This window comes from Epinephelus moara, chromosome 9, assembly GCF_006386435.1.
Source record: "Epinephelus moara isolate mb chromosome 9, YSFRI_EMoa_1.0, whole genome shotgun sequence".
In the NCBI taxonomy this organism is placed as follows: Eukaryota; Metazoa; Chordata; class Actinopteri; order Perciformes; family Serranidae; genus Epinephelus; species Epinephelus moara.
In genome coordinates, this window is record NC_065514.1 from 16,060,100 (window position 1) to 16,081,702 (window position 21,603).

Below are 21,603 nucleotides of genomic sequence, written 5' to 3' on the forward strand. Positions count from 1 at the left end.
CTTAAGTATTTTAGGTTTTCTCCTTATCTTGGTGTTATACTTAAGGAATCCCTTAAAGTTAGTTAAACCATTGCACAAAAGACTTAAGGTGTTGCAAGCTTGAGTGCAAGCAAACAAATGGTTATCATAGAAACTGTAGTATTTACTTTAAAATCTTTTTACTTAACTTAGCAAACCGTCTAAGGGATTCTGTGCAGCACTCTTAAGTATGTCCCTCAGCTTAGGAAAAATTACGTCTTAAGTGTCATACTTAAGGAGAAAACTGGTGTTTTGCACAGCTGGCTCGTGAAACTTCTCCCATGTAACAAGTGTGTGGGAGAACTATGGTGACGGACGAACATGTATGCCCTATCTGGAGCCAGTGCTTGATTTGTCCGTTCTGGGCTACTGTAAAACATCAAGGCGGACTCCGTGGAAGAGGACCTGCTCCGTGTGTAGCCTAGATATAAACAGTTCATTCTAAGTTAACGAAAACACAATGATTCTTATTTTCAAGTGATTATAAACTAATGAAAACATAGTTATGAATATTATACACTATTTCTGCTAATATATGCCCCTAAATCCTACACACACTGGATCTTTAAATCAACCTTGATGTTTTTTTTTTTGTTTTTTTTTACTTGACACAATAAGCTTATTTTGTCACTGAGAAATTGAATTAAATAAGTTGTCATGTGTAAAATATGGCAAACTTTTGACCAATAGAAGTCAAAACTTGGTGCTTTCACACCTGCCCTGTTTGGTTCGGTTCAATTGAACTCAAATTTTCACACCTGCCCTGTTTGGTTCGGTTCAATTGAACTCAAATTCGTTTGCCCCCTAAGTGCAGTTCGTTTGGGCAGGTGTGAACACAGCAGTCACACTCAGGTGTACACCAAAACAACAGGACCAAGACCTTCTTGAAGAGGTGGTCTCAGTCTGGTTACATACAAACTCTGGTGCGGTTCGTTTGTGGTGAGAACGTGTTCCGACCTTGATCCGAACCAACTGCAGTCACATGACACATTGTTTGGGTTAAACATGAGCATGTTACAGTCCTGGAGGATTATTAATGTGCACCTCCTCCTGTACTGCCTTAATATGCACATTCAGCACATCCAATGCATCAAAACATTGTTTTCTAGTTGGAGCCGCGCCTCGTTTTCAAACTGTATGGTTTGACTAAAATGAACAATGACAGCAATATAGTCCACGATGAGCAGCGCTAAAATCAACCTGCGTAGTTGTCCCTCCATTGTGACATTAGAAAGTGTCACATTTATCTTGCAAGTGTACTCTTCTTCAACGTTTGCTTTACTTCCTGGATTTTTCCCACATGGAAATTCTGACCAATCAAGAGCAGCTTTCTCACACAAGGCATTTGATCTGGTCCTCTTGTAAATGCTGCCGTGAGAACACGAACCAACTCTAGGCAATTATGCAGTAAATGCTGCCGTGAGAACACGAACCAACTCTAGGCAATTATGCAATTAGTCCCCGATTTGGACCAAAGCAAGACAACTCTAGGTCTGAAAGCACCCTGAGATTATGATGAGTCAGAAATTCTCAAACATATTAACACTATCAAAATGATGCTCTCAGCAATCTCTGAATCCATTGGCTATGGGTCTGACGACGATAAGCCTCTGCTGAGTAACAGCCAATTTTCCAAACGATTCAGTGTGGTAAGCAGATACCCAAGCCAAGACTTCCTCTTCCATGTGCAGCTCATATCATCCAATCTCCATAAGCAGATTTCTGCATATGAATGCAGCTTTAAAGAACAAAAACACAAAAAGAAGAAGCTTTTAAAAAGCTAAATCATCATCAGACCATAGCTAATGGCTTCCAAGGTTGCATTTTAGCTAATGGCTTCTGCTTTTCTACATAGACTGTTCACCTGCCACTAAAACGTGATTGGTTGATATCGGACTACAAATGTAAACCAGAACAAAATTTTGCTCCATTGCCTAAAACTTCCGCACACATATACAGATATTTGTTGGATTATCCTTTCAGTATTGGCATATCTTTTATGGTCATATACTGTATGATCCAAGTCACAATTCCTGTTAAAAGTCTCATTGCAACATCTTTAAAAAGCATCCTTTGGTAATGGCAGAGTACTTAAAGGAATAGTTCGACATGTGGAAATACACATATTTGGTCTCCCCTAGTTGCCTAGCAACCTCAGTTAGGTCTAGCTGCGGGCACAGAGTATGATTAGGGTTAGGAAAAGATCTCAGGTGGGGTGTCGTGCAGTAAAGTGGGTAGTCTGTAAGACCTTCTTGGCAACTTCAATGCGATGACAATACTCCAGGAAGTCACTGCACCTGACCGAGAAGTTTTTTTCAGCACGTAACTCTTCGTAAAACCACAAATTTTTACGTGTTTCTGTGTAGTTTAAACAATCAGGATATAATGTGTAAAAAGGTAGCTTTAGAGATGCTGGCAGACAAGAGTTTCTAGACATAATCAGGCTAGTTGTTTCCCCCTGCTTCTAGCCTTTAAGCTAATCACATGTGAGCTGTTGTTTCATATTAGCTTACAGACACATGAGTGGTATTGATTCTCTTGTCTAATTATTAGCAAGAAATTGATTTCTTTATTATTTCATTCACAGAGCTGAGAAAGACCTGAATGTTGATTAAAGTCGAAGTTTTTGTGGGCAGCAATGTAGTGACATCATTTTTCCAAGCTGATGGCTGTGTGACCGCAGCCTAAATGTTTATTTTGTTCAAATTTTACGGCCGTGACTGATGAGTAGTTAGAAAGTGATAAGCACATGAGCCAGCAGAGTCTGGGGTAAAAAAAAAAAAAAAAATGCAGATGTAAGAGTTTTTGGCTTCAGCATAAAGCAGGAGTCATCAGCAGGTCGGTGGCTGAGGGCTGTTTAGCAGCGGCGCAGCTTCTGAGTGTGCATCATTGACTCACAAATAAATATCTGAGAACAGAGTGTACTGTCAGACGTTTCCACATCAATCAAATATAATACCTCCATAAAGAACTGCTTACATCAAAGCACACCCTGACACTACTGAGCAGGCAGTCCTGGACAGACTCTGAACCTTTTGCTATGGTGCTTAACTGACAAGCTGAGGATGGAAGAGGAGGCAACGGCATGATGAAGAAAGAGAGGAAAGAGAGGAAAGAGAAAGGTGCATTGTTGCAGGCTGATGGGGATGAAGGCGGAATAAGAGAAGGGAAGGAAAAATCTGAAATATGCAAGTCAGTGTCGCAGTATTTATGATGATTTGACACATCTATCTCATTAAATATAAACCTGACTGCATTAACTTTGTCCTTGATTGTCAAAAAATAGAAATGAATATTTGTAATCCTGCCGACTGGTTTATTTTTGTCATTTGTTTTAACCAAAGGAACATTCTTGTTATTGTATTTGAGTCGGATGCTTTTAAAGTGAACTCGCATTACTGGATGATCAAAGAAGTGTATGAAGGAGGTCAAGTATAATGAGGGCTGTAATTTCCCAAACAACACAGTAGCAACACTAATCTGGGACTTTATAAACAGAAAAATACCTATTTCTGACTGATACTGAAATCAGTGTTTCTGCAAATGCCGACAGAGGTGTTCAGGATGTGGCTAACACACATCATAATTCCAAAGTTATACACTACTTGACTTATTTTATAGCAGGGTATGATGTTTCTGAGAAACTGAATTTGTGAATCTGTTAATCTCACTAGCCTGAAAAGAAAGTCTTTAATTTATCGAGTTGTGAAAGAATGAAAGCTATTTAATGGGTCTAAACACGGGCTTTGGAGACAAATCTTTTTCCCTTTAGATCAATAAGAGGAGGGCAATGTTTTGCAGGGGATTTTATGTGTAATGCATTATTTAGGTAAATGAATGTCTCTCCACCAAATCACAGCCTACACTTAACCCTCTGCACACAAATCATGATGCTGGAGCAACAGTTCGTGTAGGGGAGGGGAGCACACATACATTTCAATTTTCTGTTTTCTATTGCACTCAAACAGAGTGATCCCAACAGTAAAGATAATGGATATAATGCGATCAATTTGAGCAAGTATACCGTAAAACTTCAATTAAACGCCCAGTCCCTTTTATTAGCCCGGTGTGGCAATACATTTTGACAAACAAATTAGACGCCTGGTCTGGCTGTCAACCACTTAATTTTTTTAATAGAAGTTCTTGGGATGTATAAAACCTAGTTGTTGGCTACCTCAAATTATATGTCCATCCCTCCATTACCCTGTAAGTTATTCATATTCCTTTAGGCTGTAAGGGTCAAAAGAAAAGGGTTTCTCATAAAAATGAATCCAAGTTGTGAGTATTGTTTTAACAGGATAAAGTGGTGTTGTGTCGGTATGCCAGGTGTCATAACCCTCGAGTGCCGTAACTTTCTCTCTCTAAGGCGCTGTCTGTCAGAGCTAGATCAAATTAATGATTCATAATTGCTATATTATCTGAAGCCTAATTTTTATACAGGTAATATTCATACTGGTTCAAATAAAGAGTTTGATTGTATTTCCCATCTCTGCTGAGCAACAGTTTTGTGCAAAAGGAATTAAAGGCCTGTCCCAAATATAGGCCCATTGATTTCAGTGATTTCAGCAAATAATAGCTCGGGCTATTAACTGAAGTTTTACGATAAGTTAACCTAATAAACCTTCTAGTCATTACGGAAATAACATGGCTGTGGAGAGTTTCATGGTTGTGCATGTACAGTGACTTTGTGCTTATATTACATCTAAACAGTTTTACATCTGACAGACAAACTATGTTTTAAATACTTAACAATAAAGAATCTAAGTTTTGCCATTACAGACTCTATTACAATATATTATCTCAATAGTCCAATTGCCTGTGGAACCGCCTCATCCTACCTTCAAAATGTTTGGACTGAGTACATGAAAATGCATTTAAAGTAACCTTAGAAGAACTATTCATTTATTTGTTGTGCTGTTTCAGTTATTTCCTTATTCCTAGGTTTATAGTTATTGTGTTTGAAGTTGACCTTTTCTTGGATTGTCAATTATTCCAATGCTCATCTGTCCTGACCAGCACACCACTAAGGTAATAAAGTTCTTGAACCTAAGTGTCCTAAATTCTTAAATATTCTTCAACACTGCTTCAACACACCTGTAGGAACTGTACAACCTCATGGTTGAAGACCATGTCTATGTTGGAAAGACTGGTGACTGTTGTCCAAGTGCCCTCTTGTGGCACTCTGCACAATTGCGCTTTCAAGCACATGCTGTGCAGTCAGTAATCAACAGGGCTGGGTAGTAATCGGGAGTGTGTAATCAGATTAAAAAAATAAGTATGTTTAATCCGCCACGGTTACATTTGAAAAAAAAAAAAAAAAAAAGTAATAGGATTATAGCTACATTGTCAAGGATTACTTAATTACATTTGTATTACGTCTTTAAAATATGAATTTTAAAATTATGAAACTTTTTTTTCATGATGACCAATGCTCTATGTACTCATGAAAAGCACTCATAATGGGTTTCTTGGAAAAGTGCTCCGCTTTGTGACGGTCATTTTATTTGCCGAAATGCCAATGCTGAAAATGTAAATCGCATTTTATGTGCACTGAAAATGTTTTGAGGTGTTTAAGGAATTTCATTTACTGTGAGGAATTAAAGATGAAATATTTCTTCAATCTTTCAAGTAAGATTCCTTTTTTTAATTTCAATGTTTTCCAGTTTCAAAATAACAAAAAAGGAAAAGGGCCTGAAGCAAAGGTTTGAGCAGCACCTGGTCAGTTCGTAGTAGTGCCTCCTTTGGCAAGTACCACAGCTTCTAAATGCTTTTTATAACCAGGTAAGAGTCTCTCAATTCTTGTTTGGGGGATTCTCACTCATTCTTCCTGCAAAAGGCTTCTGGCTCTGTGAGATTATCGGGCTGCCTTGCATGCACTGCTCTTCTGAGGTATATCCACAGATTTTTAATGATGTTTAGGTCGGGGGACTTTGAGGGCCAAGACAAAACCTTCAGCTCGCTCCTCTTGAGGTAGTCCATTGTGGATTTCGAGGTGTGTTTAGGATCATTATCCTGCTGCAGAAGACATCCTCTCTTCATCTTCAGCTGTGTGGGATGTTTGCTTCCAGGATTAGCTTGAATTTAACCGAATCCATTCTTCCCTCTACCTGTGAAATGTCCAATGTAGATTTGGACAATGTTGGCATTCTGGTATGCAAATGGGACGATCCAAAGGAGCAATCAGATATTTTAATTCTCATGTGTATCTGAAACTGAGTTAACTTCACTGTTTATTTGACGATTAGATAGTAGCAACCAGGTCATGACAAAATGTATTTGTACTTCTGGTAATAACTCATTGACGTTAAGCATATCTGGTCAGCAAATTCTCACTCCGACCTTGTCACAAATTGACGTTTTGGTCATGGACTTTCCAAGTCCACATTTGACGTGCAAGGTACCCTGGGTGCGTTGGATGTTGATGTTTTAGGACAATGTGTCAAGTTCTTTTCTTTTAAGATACACTTCCGTTTTCACAGGAAATTTTCTCTTTCAAAATAAACGCACTACGTTGGTACAAAATGGCAAATTTAGGTTTTTCCTTCAACAACAAAAGTACGTGCGCAACAAAGCATGCAGTTAGGTTTAGGAAAAAAAGAACAGGATTTGGCCTTAGAGTCTTATGGGATGCGAACACCGGTCTCTCGGGTGAAAGTCAGTGTCTGTTGGACCTATTCACCACCACTCCCGACCGCTCCACTTGGACTTTCGCTGCCTTAACCTTCGTCTTTGTCCCGCCGTGTTTCCCCCTGATGCTGCCGAGCGCCGTCAAACTATAAAGGCAACTGGCCGTGTATCGTGCCGACATTAAAGGACGCCTTTTTTCGTTGGTTTCTGACACCGCAAGTCACTGCCGAAGTGTCGGATTTCGACGACTTCGGAGTGAGACCGCGCTCATCTGGTCACTTGATTTCTTATAGTGTTTTGGCACCTTTTTATTTGTCCTTGTTGTGGAAAACACATTCATCAACTCTACACCTATAAGCCTCAGTGGTTGAAATACTATAGGCTCTTGTGTTAGGATGAAGTCAGCAGAGAAAAGTTTACCCTATCTGAATGCCCCATGTGTTCTGACCAGCAATTCAAGGTACAGTGCGAAGTGAATATACCTATTCAATAGGTCTAGGTAGGTGTATTCCCTTGAGTAATTTTAATGACGTTAAAGTGTTTGAGCACAATTCAGTACCTCAGCACTTCCATCAGATGAATATAAATGTTCTCTGCTTAGCACCAACAATACAGGGACCTTGGAGCTGAATGACGGTACAGGATACAATAGAAGGCAAAAGGTGTAAGACTGAGTGTATAGTGGATGTCTTTGAATGTATAACTGTGAATATGGTGATCTTCCTCCTCACAGATTAGTTAGGCACCAGAATATTACAGTAAATATGCATCTAATAAAGAAGCAAGCAAGGAATACGTTTTCCACATTAAACTAAATACCTGTTTTATTTTTTATTTTTTTTAAAAAAGCTTTCATTAAATTACACCCTAACTCTCCTGAGGCTGCGCTTCTGTATAGAATATCAATGCTTTATGCCGTTTTACTGATAAACTACACCATATGGCAACCTCTTAAAATGTGACTGAATCTGACATCAACAAATAATCCACAAGTGTTTAGAATAAAAGCACAGTAAATTTACCATCTGTTCCTTGGCAGGAGCTCCAGGCTGAAAAGAAATCTACAAAAGACCCAAGGTCTGTACTGTATATCTCAAATTTCCAGTAAAACTTGGCTTCTTTGTGCACCAATGTGAGAACTACAAGTAGAACTGGACTGAAAGACAGCTTGCCTTGTTTCACAGAGACAAGTGGGGCCAAGCTCAAGGTACCGTAAGGCGTGTGATGGGCAGTAGTAGGCTGGCAGTAGCGGGATGGAGAGAAGCAGAGAGTAAGAGCAGGCCGGTGATGAGAAAAAGCAAAATGTTCCAGTCATAAAACAGCAGATCTCTTCACAGCAGTGTGCATGCCGCTTCCCCTGAAGCAGATGTCGACTCTGTACAGCAGTTTCCTTGCAGAGTGAGGCTGGATTGCTGCCACTCGGTTTTCCAGGTCAGCTGAGACCTTACGGGAGCCCCCATGCAATCATATCGTGACCCCCAAGAAATGTCTGTATCTCTGACTGAAAGCTTCCAGTGGGTGGATGTGGGGGATTATTTCAACAAGGCAATGCCACGGGGACAAAGTCACCAGGTAATTTGATATCAATAAGCCATAACCATCCTGCCCCCGGTGACAAGTGATTCATCCCTCTGAACTCATCCCTCTTGCTGTCTGATCTGTTCTTTCTGCTGCTGCAAACCAGTGAGGATGAACCAGTCTGGGAAATACTTTTATATTGGATGATTCTGCAGCTCACGATTTACTCCCAGTGTAATCTCTATAAACAGATATCTGTGTATGTATGCAATACCTGTAGGCAATGGGACAAGATTTTGGTATTGGAAGTTTCTGGTGTCTGTTTGTGCTCTGTTTGTAGTCTGAGAAGGACTGACAAAACAGTCTGTGTAGAGTGCAAAAGAGGAGTAATACACTGGCTGGAATGCAATCTCTGAGCCCATACCGTTAGATATAGATAACATTTTATAGAGATTAGCCAAAATGAGCGGCACACAGAGGAGGAATTCTTGGCCTGGATACACTGGATCTCCCAAAATATTGCCAGCTGCCTCCAGAAACTTTGTTGATGTCAAACGATAGCCAATGGGATCCTAGACTGCACCTGATGCCAATGTTCAGTGCCAACAGAGGAAGTAATTTTTCCTTTGCCTAGCAGGGAAAAAAGTTGGGATATGAAAACCAGGCTGACTTTCATGTTTTACCGTAACCACGACCTTAACCAAGTGTTCTAGTTGCTGAACCTTAATCCCACCTTCACCACAGTTTCTTTGACATAAGCAAAATCCAATCCTATCCAAATATACTGTAGCTGCCCAGCACATATAATGTACAAATGAATAATTACCAGTAAACAACATTGCCGATGAACTTCTAACAACAGTCTATCAGGCAGCTCTGTGAGGCTTTACTGAGGCACAGTGGCGCTCTGAGCTAAATGTTAACATGCTCACAATTACAATGCTAGTCTGAGTGGGCGGAAGTTCGCTGCATAGATCAGCCTCTCATTGGGCGGAACGAGCCACGCTGAAGTCCCGCCCTACCACCTCCAGTTGTGTAGCAGTTTTCAACCGTTTTCAACACATCCTTTACTAACTTTTGCGGTGTTGGATCTTGCGGGGATGTAGCCATTTTTCTGCCATGGTTCGCGTCCTGTAGGTGATATTTTTGTGGGCGTGTTACACCAAAACCTGTTTCCCCCCGGCAATATTTTTGCAAGCGCACCGTTGCTGTGGCAACGCCCAGAACGATTGTGATTGGTTGAAAGAAATACAAGCAACCGGGGTGTTTTTTTTGTCCAATCTCAAAGTGAGAGTCGGTCCAGCCAGACCTTTCTTTTCTTGAGAAAGGTCTGGTGAGCGAGACTATTACAATGCTAACTTGTGATGTTGAGCAGGTATAACATTCACCATCTCTACCAGTTTAGGGTGTGAGCATGCTAACATTTGCTAATTACCACTAAGCTAGCCCAGTCACCAGAAGAAAATACTATGTTTTTGCAAACCATGGATATGTTACAATTGTATGTGTCATATGCATCATATCAACGTTTCTAAAGGGATGTTATATATGAACTGACCTTATCAGGAGATGGAGGGTATGGTTAACACCTAGGCGAGATGGCTGCCAAGCTGCAGACTGCTGTATACCACTTTTCAAGACCAACAAACAGAAATACTGGTTGTTTATTAGCTATTATACAACAAGTAGTTCCGACCAAGCAATCTGATATAATAAATATTACTCCGCCATTTCCATGACAACATTGTAACTGCCAAAGCAAAACAAAAAGGCTACAAAAGTGCTACAAATGGATTGTTTTGTTGTTAATTTTGATCTACATAGTGGACTTAGTATGATGAATGGTTGGAAGAAGATGAGGCTGCTGCTGCTGTTGCTTTGGTACATTCTGGACACACACATGCTCTATATGTGTTCATGTATATGACCTAAAATCTATGGGAAAAATATTGTATAGCCTAACAGGTAAATATAAGGCCACTGGACGTTAACATTTATCACACTAAATTATTTAAAACATTTTTTGTTTTTTATTTCAAATGACCTGAAAAGCTGATTGGCAAAAAATCCACCTAAAAGTGTTGCGCAAGCGCCTTGGACCTGAACGCATCACTGTTGTGCCACGTTAAAGCACACCCTCTCGTGTCACATTGCTTAATTCATCACCACAAGTTTTTAGCCACCAACATAGGTGTTTTTTAGGGACATGTCCTGTGTTTCCAGTGGGTATAGTGTCATGAAAAGCGTTTGTTTTTACCAAGACATTGCTGCATTTCCAGCCCAGATTGTGCCACCAACTAAAGCTGTTTTAAGCCAAAATGTGATCTTGTCTTAACCAAGGGTTTTTGGCCCTCAACCTAACTACATGTAACCATGAAATGTTAAGTTTCAATGCATCTGCCACATAATAAACCAAAAATGTAAAATATCCACCGTTTGCAAAAACATACAATGCCAACTAACACACATTAACACACATTACAGCTGAGGCTGATGGGAATTAGTCTTGCAATTAGTTTTGCAGGTAATATAAAGAAAAATCTTAAATAAAAGTATTGGACTGATTCCAACTATTGTATTACAATATTAGTGTCTGTGGTTTTTAGGTCAGAAATGTCCAGTAGTGTTCTGTCCAGTGATAAAGTTAGAATGAACCACTCATCATTACAAATGATCAAAATTTCTAGTAGTAATAAACGTTATGCAGATACAGTATATAGCATTTTTCTAATACATCATTTTTACTTTCCTCTGTGTCTTTCATGCCGAATCTGACAAAAAAAAAACTTCTTTGAGTGTTTTTTCCTCTCAGAATACAAAGACTGTAAAAATAGGATTTTTAGATCTCAAACATTTCTCTGGATCAGTAACAAAGCAGACAGATACATGTCTTTGTTTCTCTTCGAAAGGAGCACAACTCAACATTACACAACTCGTCTTCATCCTCCCGCCTCATCATCTTCACCATCTCCTCTCAGTCCGAGCTCTACTTTATTTTATGTCCTGCTTTTGCAGTAACTACCGCAGCCCCCTCACTTCCTCATGCTCCCAGAGCCATCCCATCGTTCCTGCTTATCGACCCGCTTCTTCAATCCTCCAGTGCCCCGATGTCCTGCTTTCCCTCCGTACCTCGCTTCATTTTGCTGTTCTTCTCTCCTACCTTAGATCTATTAGCCTCCTCAGGTCATCATTCCACTGCAGGAAGCTTCGACCCATATGGCCCCTGTGCCAATTCTCCTTAACTTTTGGCTGGAGTGGCTAAAATAAAGTCTTTCCTCAGGTACATACATACTTGTCCACCAAACAGATTAATGCTGCCTCTGTCTCATGTGCATTCTCAGTACTCTGAACCAAATTTACTTTCTTGATAAACAATATCTCAGCATCACATATTCTGAAAGCATAACCAAGACTTTAACAGCCTACCTGTCTGTTTCAGTGTGTTCCTGCTGTCAGGTACACAGTGCAGCTCCTGGCAAAGCAACACCCCACCGAGCTGAGATGCCGTGCTCACCTGTCAGCAGTAAACACCTTGCTCCTCATCTAAACTAAAGCAATTTAACCACTTATGCTTGTAAAAAATAGTTCAAGAATGAAACAAAAAGATGATAGTACAGTCGTACTGAGAAGAGCAGCATTGAATGCTGTGGTTATTACACAACACAGAATCAACTTCACTCTAGATTTCTTGTTTTTGTCAGGTTATTGTTTATGTGTTTACCAGAAGGTGTCATTTGAATGCCTAAGTTTGATGCATCCTGCAGCTTTTAGCTCTCCTACTGTGTAATCGTAACATTTAGCAGCTTGTTTTTCTTTCAAACGTAATTACAAATTTTGCAAAACTGGCTGAGCAAACAAAATCCAATACAAGCTAAAAGAGCTTGGTGTTGGGATAAACTATGAGGGGGCAACAGAACAACTGTCTATGTGTGTGCAGACATTTGGGCTGAAATACACTGCAAAGCACGTCAACTATCAACTTGATTTTCAACAAGATTAATGATTTATATTTCTGTGTCAAATCAACGCTGTACCTATAGCATAGGCTCTGCGTCAACATAGAGCCTACACTGTACCCTACGCCGTAGCCTGACATGCACCTAGCCCAGAAATGTAACTACATGTCACGGTGACGCAAACCTCCTGTCTGTTTTTGCAAGCTGAAACCATTTCCCTCAGTGGAAACAAAGCTTTTATTTACTTTAATTTCACAGATAAGAAAATAAATTGTGAAGACAATAAAGCATCCACATAAATAGCTTTTTAAGTCTTGTGTGTGATTTATTCTGGCTTCATAAGAGTAGAGGAAAACTCCGCTAGCTGCTAGGCTAATTTGTACAATGTAAAATGCCATAGGCTTGTGCTAATAACATTAGCATGTTATATCTGTTTGGAAAACTTGTTTAGTATGAGACAGTTAGGCGTGACAGGGCTCCTAGGAAGACAGCTTTGCCCATGCTGATTTAACTAGGGTTACAATACTTTAACGTCCGTTCTATCTCACACAGGCTCCGCCCTCTACTTGACCCTTTGGGTACAGTGGGTGGAGCCCAATGAATGAACGCCCTGTCACAACATAACATCACCTGACACGCTAAAGGTTAGTCAGTGTAGCCCACCTGCTTCTTTGTAACCTGCCCTACTGTGCTATGATTGGTTGGTACTCATCATGTTGATGTGCAAAGATTGGACAGAACCAGGGTTAAGGCAAAGACTTCAGAGTTAGGGCTAGCACTAGCCAATTACAGCACAGTAGGGTGGGACTAGATTTGGAAAAATCTCTTGGAAAAAAAAACTGTGCAGAGTGCTGCTTTGAGCTAAGTTACTGTGGTTCATGTTAAATCCATTGGTGCCAAATGTCGGGACCTGAGTGAGAATGCCATGTTTAGACAAGAGGCCAAAGTGCCCCCTGAAACCTGGAAGCCAGCGACAGTGCTCCGAGGCTGGCAACAGAGCTCCATGCCAGTTTCAACTTCAGGCAGGAGGCAGAGGCGCCCTGAAGCTGGGAAGCCACAGAGATACAGGAAGCCTGCCATGGAGCTCTGGGGCAGCTCCATCAGCTTCCTAGCGAGCCAAATCTGTCGCTGCAACGGCAATCTGCTGCGAAAGTTTCAGCGTCTTGTCAATTTTCTTTTCTATATTACTTAAGTAATAGCCTTGTATCACTGCTAGACGAGCTGACAGACACACACACACAAAAGCAGACAGACAGATGATTAGCTCTGGTGTTAATAGAAAAGAGCAGAGGAGCAGAATTGTGTTTTAGTCTGCTAAATCCCCCCTGCAGCTTGTTGAAAAATTACATTTTTGTTTTTACAGAGAAAGTAAAGTACCGAAAAAAGGTATTGCTGGGTACCGTTAAAGAATTCCAGGTATCGCAACTGGTACAGGTATCGGTTCAAATGCGAACGGCATGCAACCCCTCCCAGTGACTAAAATACACCACTTCAATTGGTGATAATAATTGATAATCACACCATTAAACAAGTTAGTTCAAGATGGACTCCTCTCATCAGCAACAACTCTGTTGCCTGAAATCTGGGAGAGGTCAGTGCCCAGGAATGGGCAAAGACAGCAGTGAGGAGATTTTATCACAAGTTGTGATAAGACTGTCATGACTTGAGTCTGATGGCTGCCTGACTGAGAAGCACTGACCCTGAACATACACCTCTCACCAGCAGGGAGACTGAGAATATGGGAAAGCTAACCTCATGTGGAACTGGGGGTGTATTTGTATCGTTCATATCTTCTTCTGCATGTGCTTGTGTGCATGTGTGTTTGTATGTACTGTGCCAATGTGTAGGCTTGTTGTGTACGCATGTGTTACACAAGCACATATTAAACAGACTGGCCCGACACACCAGCTTAGCTCATCCCCGTGCTGAATCACCCCTGGTAGCGCATGTGAATCAGCACCAGCAAACCATATGTTTCACTGCCTCTTCCTCTGCTGTCTAACACTAAGCTGTATCCCTGACAGATGGTCCAGCTGCACTTAACATGACCGTTTTATTTCACCATGTACAGTATAAACTGTAGAATGACTCTGTGACGAAGGCTTTTATCTCTTTAGGAATCACACAAATGTTGTGGGAGCAGAGCCGCATAGACCTGAAGATGCAATTACTGTCTGTGTGCGAAAACCATTCCATGCATTTCATGCTCTTCCTCTGAGCCAAAATTGATGCAAAAACCAAAAGAGTAACACCTTGAGGAAGAGTCACCTAATGTAATCTACCAAAGTGTGCACAGATGGAGGAGGAAATTGAGAAAATGTGATGGCTTATGACTTTTACCTCCATGTATAGAACTCACGTGGTGTACCGAGTTGGACAGAATTGTGTTAGGCTGAATCAACCTGGCCTCATCAGACACAGATTGACACAGATACTAAAATACAATCACTGAAAAAATGTTGAACATTATCATACAAAACTGAATTGTATCCTAATTTTAGTTTGTGCCATCCATCTCAGTAGGATGTATTTTAATCGACTCAACAGTCTTATCTATGTGAAGCACCTTTTGGCATTCACCACTGCCTGTAAAAGGTGAATGGTCTTGACATTTTATTTACTGACGTGTAACTATAGACAAGAGCAACTCAACTTCCGTGATATCTGCTACGCAATAGGGTGGCCCACCGACTATTTTCTAATTTGACAATAGAAAAGAAAGTCGATTTACAATGGGAATTGTACTGCAGAGTGTGAAGCGGTCGGGATGACAGTCAGCACCTCCAAATCTGAGGCCATGGTTCTCTGCTGGAAACTGGTGGATTGCCCCCTTGGGGTTGGGAGAAAGTTACTGCCTCAAGCGAGTTCAAGTATCTTGGGGTCTTGTTCACAAGGGAGGGCAAAATGAAGCATGAGATGGATCGGCAGTTTGATGCGGCTTCTGCAGTGATGCGAAAGAGGAAGCTGAGCTGGAAGGCAAAACTTTCCATTTACTGGTCCACCTACGTCCCAACCCTCACCTATGGTCATGAGCTCTGGGTAGTGACTGAAAGAATGAGATCGCAGATACAATGGCTGAAATGGGCTCAGCCTTAGAGATAGGGTAAGGAGCTCGGACATCCGGAGGGAGCTCGGAGTAGAGCCCCTGCTCCTTCGCATCGAAAGGGGTCAGTTGAGGTGGTTCTGGCATCTGATCAGGATCCTCCTGGGCGCCTCCCGTTAGAGGTGTTCCAGGCACGTCTCACTGGTAAGAGGACCCTGGGGCAGACCCACAACACTCTGGAGTGATTACATATCTCATCTGGCCCGGGAAAGCCCTGGGGTCCCCCAGGAGGAGCTGGAAAGCATTGCTGGGGAGAGGGACACCCTGGGTGCTTTACTTGGCCTGCTGCCCCCACGACCCGGCCGCGGATAAGCAGATGAAAATGGATGGATGGAATGGGAATTTCTGTTATACTTTGAGTGTAAATGAAGAACCCGAGTGCAAAATCAAGTTCTTCTGAACCCGTTTAACAAAATGTCGTCAAATCCTAGATAAAGCTCTACCTACATCTGACCTGCATGGGGTTGGTTTGACTGGATTGCCTCTTGGCAAGGATGAATGAGGACAGCAAATGTAGTCCTCAATTAATCTATTATATATTCTCATAAATATTATTAATGTTTCTTCATTTACTGCCCCCGGCCTTCTGTCGTACTGCCAAAGTTGCCCCCAGGAATAGCAAGTTGAGTATCCTTGCCATAGACCGTATAAAAATAATGGACGTAGCCACTATGATGTCATCCACTGGTTTGTGGGCTCCCGTTCTGAAGTCTGGCATTTTGGCCGTTGCCATCTTGGCTTTTTGGAACCAGAGGGGACCATACTTGGACGTTAGGCTGTAGCTGTGGAGGAGTAAGGGGTGGATGTGCTGAGTGCCCCAGGACACGATCCACAGACCTGTCTATCACTCAAAGACGCCATGGTCTTAATTGGGTATAACTTTAAGCTTTAAATAAAAAGACCCCTCTACAGTTGTCATAAATGGGTAAATAAGCTATAAAGACCAGATCTGCGTTTTGTGGCTGTAAACATTTATTTCTGCTGTAAAATGGGGCATTTTAATATGGACGTCAATGGGGATTGACTCGCCTTTGAAGCCAGCCTCAAGGAGCTATTAGAGGAACTGCGGTTTTGTGTATTTCCACGTTGGCTTCATTTTTCAGCCTCGGAGGTCACCGCTCGGCTGTAACCTTCTAGTGTCTAGCAGACTGTGTATTTCATGTATCCCTACCTCCAGGATAGATGCCTCTTACTCCATTTGTTCTGAGGGTTCAAGCCTCGTTTCTTGCGGCCCATTGTCACCTCCACCTCAGAAACATCTGGCAGAGAACATCTGGGCGTTTTCATGAGACCCAGTGTGGCTTGATCTGAAAAAGAGAGGAGAGGTAATTGTGATACGGACTAATGGAGGTACATTAATTAAACATAAATACACTGTAAATATAAGTGTGTTCCTTTAGTTTTATGACAGCTGGAACACTAAGTTACGTAACGCATGAATACATTTTATGGTTAACACAAACACACCGTGCAAAGAATGTATAAAGTGGAAGACATCCACCACTACGGTTCAACATCTGTTTGCTAATGACTGTTTCAGTAGCTATAACTCATACTCTATGTGCTCTTATGCATACATATGTGCATGTACAGGTGGTTATGAGTGTCCGCTCAGGTCATAAATCATAGATGCTCTGTACGATACTCTCTCACATGGACAATCACACTCTCTCTCACTGGGGCCATAAATTATACTTGCTCACACACACACTCCCTTGTATTTTCTTAAAACTACACCACCACACAGTACCACACTTTGTACCCTCCACAGTCTTATATGTGGGATGGAGTAGTGGTGTGTGTGATAAAGAATGATATTGTCTGTGGAGGAGAATTGTGGTGTGTGTGTGTGTGTGTGTGTGTGTGTGTGTGTGTGTGTGTGTGTGTGTGAAGCTGACAGTACATGCAAGACATGTTGTACAAGAGAATAGTAGAGGGTATACTAATCAATATACTGCTATTCTGTTTTACACATACTACCACTATCAATCATACAGTATGCAGTGCTGTCATTCTACTGTGTGTGTGTATGTGTGTTTGTGACAGCATGTATGATTTATGTGTACAAGGTATCTCAAGGTGTGTAGACATCTATGAAATCGAATGCAACCCTATACAAAAAGCTGAATTACATTTCTCCTCTCTAATGTCCAATGGTTGTTGTGTCGGAATGACTGATTCAACTCAGAGGCAGTTTCTAAAGCCATATTGTGTTTGTGTTGTTTAAATCGGAGCACTGTAGTTGACCAAAGAAAATCCTGGTTGACTGAAATTCAGCTTACTCTTCAACTAGTCGACTTGTCAATGGGGGGAAAAAAGAATATGCACGTTATCTCAACTAAATCGGCCACATTGCACAAAGTGTGTGTCCACCAAGGTGTTAGTGTTTTTCTTGGGGCCAGGGTGGCAATGGGACTCAGGAGAACCACATACTGTATTGACTTTGCTGTGCTGATTGCTGCACGTTTGACGTTTCTTTTCTGGTAGCTGAGAGTTAAAAAAATATTCAACTTTGGGTAAAATTATGCGCTCGTCACTGTCATTTTTTAGCCGCATGTCTAATCATAGTTGAGGAGGAGCTGAACGAATACCATAAAAATCAACTGTCAGATCATGACTGTAGGTGCTTAACAACAACAACAACGGAGGAGAAGCTTAATGGAGGAGAAATTAAAACTGCTGGCCACATAGACCAGCAGGCCTGTCCTCTCTCCCTACTTGCTTCAGCCTTTCCTTCGTACAGAGCAAGTACTCAACCCTGTGCCAACATCTTTATGACCACATATTTTCTACGTGATAGCAACCAGACACAATCAAAGCTGAGACTAGAATTACCGCCTTGTGTCCTTGAACCAGTCAAGATACAGGTACCATTTACATCCATGTCTGTCCAGAGTCATACAGTATGTAGCCATGACAGTTGACAATGCTTCACATAGGCTTCACATGTGCAAAGAAGCTACATATTATAAAACACTGATGCTTCACACTCATCTTAAACCCGACAGATTAGTGTCAACAATTCAGTATATGACCAAATGTCTCCCCGTCTGTTTCTGAGTTATGGCATTAAATAATGGCCAGAAAATTATGAGGTCACAGTGAGGTTGACTTTTGACCTCTGGAATGGAATATAAAATGCCATCCAATCATCACTTTATCTTATTTGACATTTGTGTGAATCTTTTTATTATTTTTTGTCAAAATAAGCATATGGATTCTTGAGTTTTGACCAAAAACATGTTTTGTGAGGCCGAGTTGACCTTGACCTTTGACCACCAAATGTTTGTGTCGAATTTGACGAAATTCCCTTAAGGTGCTCTTGAGATATTGTGTTCATGAGAATGGGGCAGATGGACAGATAACTCCAGCCAGCTATCACCAGTGCGGAGGCACAAAAACTCTGTGACCTCAAAGCCCTCTGGCGCTCCAAGCTGGCTGTTTCAGAGGAGTGCCTGACAATGTCCGCTAGAAAAAACACTTTGATGGACACACAAACTTATGAGAGTAACACCAGCAATTTTCCAACCAGTGAGAATTTGGTTGGACAAGAGCATATCGACCAACCCTTCGACAAACAACCAGAAGATGTCAGCCCTATTGGATTGCATTATATTGTAAAGTATACCTTACATTTTCTTTCCTCTCACATCCTGTAGTAAACAAAGTAAACATACACACAGTGCCTCCATCCATCCAAAGTGCCAACTCACACAGAGCCACATACCTAAGACTCCCGTCTCCTTCAGGCCTCCGTACTTCTGCATGGCTTTGATGGCCTTGGTCAGGGCCTCCTTGGTCTGTAGCTGACCAGTCACTGGGTCAGGAGGCGGGAGGTAGCCAAACTTACTCAGCCAGTCCTGGAAGGGAAACAGTAGACAGAGTTCAAGAGTCATCGCAGGCATTTCAAGGACTTTAAGTATCCCAAAGCAGCTGAGAAGGTCTGACACCTGTTCGTGTTTACTGTCTGGATACTGTGTCTCTGTACACACACTGGTGTGCACATTCAGGTTAAGTGAGAGCTTTTTGTCTGAATGCAACAGTTTTCACATATTTCCTCGAATCACAGTGAGCACAATCCAAAATCCATCACTGCTCAACACAAAGTGAATCGAAAAAGATCATTTTCACAGCAGATATTTCAACATGTCATGGAAAGGAGAGGCAAAGCACTTGTGTAACTGATAACATTCATAATGGCTGCATTTCATTCAAGTGTTCTAGTTCTGGGACCCTTGTACTGTAAATTTTGGCTCACTGCTCTTGGCTTACTGGGACACTTAAGTAGAACACAGCTATAATTACCATTATTAGTAACACCTGCTCTTTTCCTCTTATGACAAGGTAAGTCTATGATGTTATCCGATATTGTATGTCAATTAAAGCATGCTTTCCAATGACTTACTTACACATATAGACATTGAACAAAATCCTAACACACGAGGTTAAAAAAGTACGTAATAACTAATATCACAAATAGATTTTCTGCATTTGGGGGAAAAAGTTGGGGGAAATGGAGGAAGACACTCATGATCCATTCGTGATCTCAGTCGGTCTTGTTTTACAGCAGACATTTTGACATGTGCTCCTAGAAAAAGTGTAGGCGTTAACATTAATGATGGCTCTGTGCTATCCAAGCATCCCAGTAAGATCATTCATTTTATTATTTGCACCTGTGCTTCTCTCTCTGTGACATGTCAGAATGTCTTCTGTTCAAAAAAGGCCACATTCATCAGTTTCCTCCTCAGATTCTGATTAGAGTTGGATTGATTTTACAACTTGCAAATGTTGTGTTGGACTGTTTCATGACTGTTTCATGTATGAACACATACAATTAAGCATCGTCAATTTACCTCCACTAAAAGTGCTTGTTTTTGCAACGGACAAACCGTTGACAGAGAGCCTATGGCGTAGATACGGCGTTGATTCTACACAGAAATATAAATTCTGCCTCATTTTGCTGTCTCAGTCTACAGCAGGAAATGGCACTTCAAAATAACACATGACCAGAGCATGTGAGCAGAGCAGACCGGGTGAAAATTTCCACTCCTCGCTCGCAGACCTGTCACTTTGCGCCGCTCGTCCGCTCCGCTCCGCTCCACTCCATCATAAATTTTATCCTGCTCCACTCGCTCACCACTCCGCTCAAAATTTTATCCTGCTCCACTCGCTCACCACTCCGCTCAAAAAAACTGTGTCGTACTACCTACTACCTGTAATCTTCTATTCACAAATAAAACATGAGCTTGGTAGATACTCCGGGGAAGCCCTCTCCCCTCTCCCCGCAGTTACGGACCATTCTCCACGGTACCGCTGCTTCTCTTCTCAGTTTCTTTTCTGAAGTACACAGTAAACTCCATAGTTTGGAAAGAAAATAGTGTGGGTGTGCACAGGTGCAAAGATGCATTCTGGGTGGGGCATGAGCGACTGGAGCGAAATTGGAGCGAGAGATAAGGCTCCGCTCCACCTTTTAAAAAAAATAGCCGCTCCTCGCTCAACACAAAATCCCCTCACTCCCCGCTCCGCTCACATGCTCTGCACATGACACATTCGCGAGTCACTTGCGGTCCATTCAAAATGGACCTATGACCATCTTTTGGACCCCGACTCACCAGTTAGATAACACTAAGCTAGCTTTTCTGTACTCAAACACGACAAGTTATTCCTGTCACTCCTCTCTCCAACTCTCACTAAGGTTTCAACCAATGTTTTCTTGTAACAAGTAGCCTACCTCTTACAAGACTTCAGAAAGACACTTCTCCTTAAGCAAGACTTGGTCACAATAACAGACCAGCGAAGGTAAGGAAAAACATTATTGTAACACGATGGAACGTAATATAATCGGGACACTTGTAATAACAATCTGAGCCTGTCAGCAGCAAAAAACAAGCACTTTAAGTGTAAGTAAATCACAGCCAAATGTCCCAGGTGGTTCACTGCTGCTGGCTGCAACACTGTCTCTCAATACTGGACCAGTTTCAAAGATTGTTGTCTCCATTAATCTGGCACAGAAAATGTGGAAAATAGGATTCAGCCTGACAAATATTGAAGTTTCCCGTTAAGTTGTGTTGAAAAAGTTTGTGCTGAAGAGCCCTTCCTTTGGCTGCCAATACAGTCTGGGATATTTTATTCATACTCAAGTTGTGTCAGTTTGATAGTGAAAACTATTAGTTTCCTGACAGATTAATTTTCATTTCGAGTCAATTATTATAAAAAAACAATCTCTCTTTCTTTCTCTCTTGCTGTCTCTTGTTCTCTCTGTCTTCCAACTATCTCATCTCCACCCCTCCATGATCCGAAAGCCAGTCTGACACATCAGCTTTCTAATGGCTTTTTGATCAGCACTCATCAGAGACGAGTGACACAGATCGATAGGGAGGC

General features: G+C 41.5%; 1 protein-coding gene across 1 annotated transcript in view; it reads right to left on the reverse strand.

The window, feature by feature from the left end:
* Positions 1-21,603, reverse strand: part of mmp17a (matrix metallopeptidase 17a) — a 142,317-nt gene that overhangs the window by 42,133 nt on the left and 78,581 nt on the right. Inside the window, exons 2-3 of the mRNA XM_050053582.1 lie at positions 18,950-19,082; positions 16,394-16,529 (exon numbers count right to left, since the gene is read on the reverse strand). Of these exons, the coding sequence (XP_049909539.1) occupies positions 16,394-16,529; positions 18,950-19,082 (269 nt within the window). The remainder of the gene's footprint in view (positions 1-16,393; positions 16,530-18,949; positions 19,083-21,603) is intronic.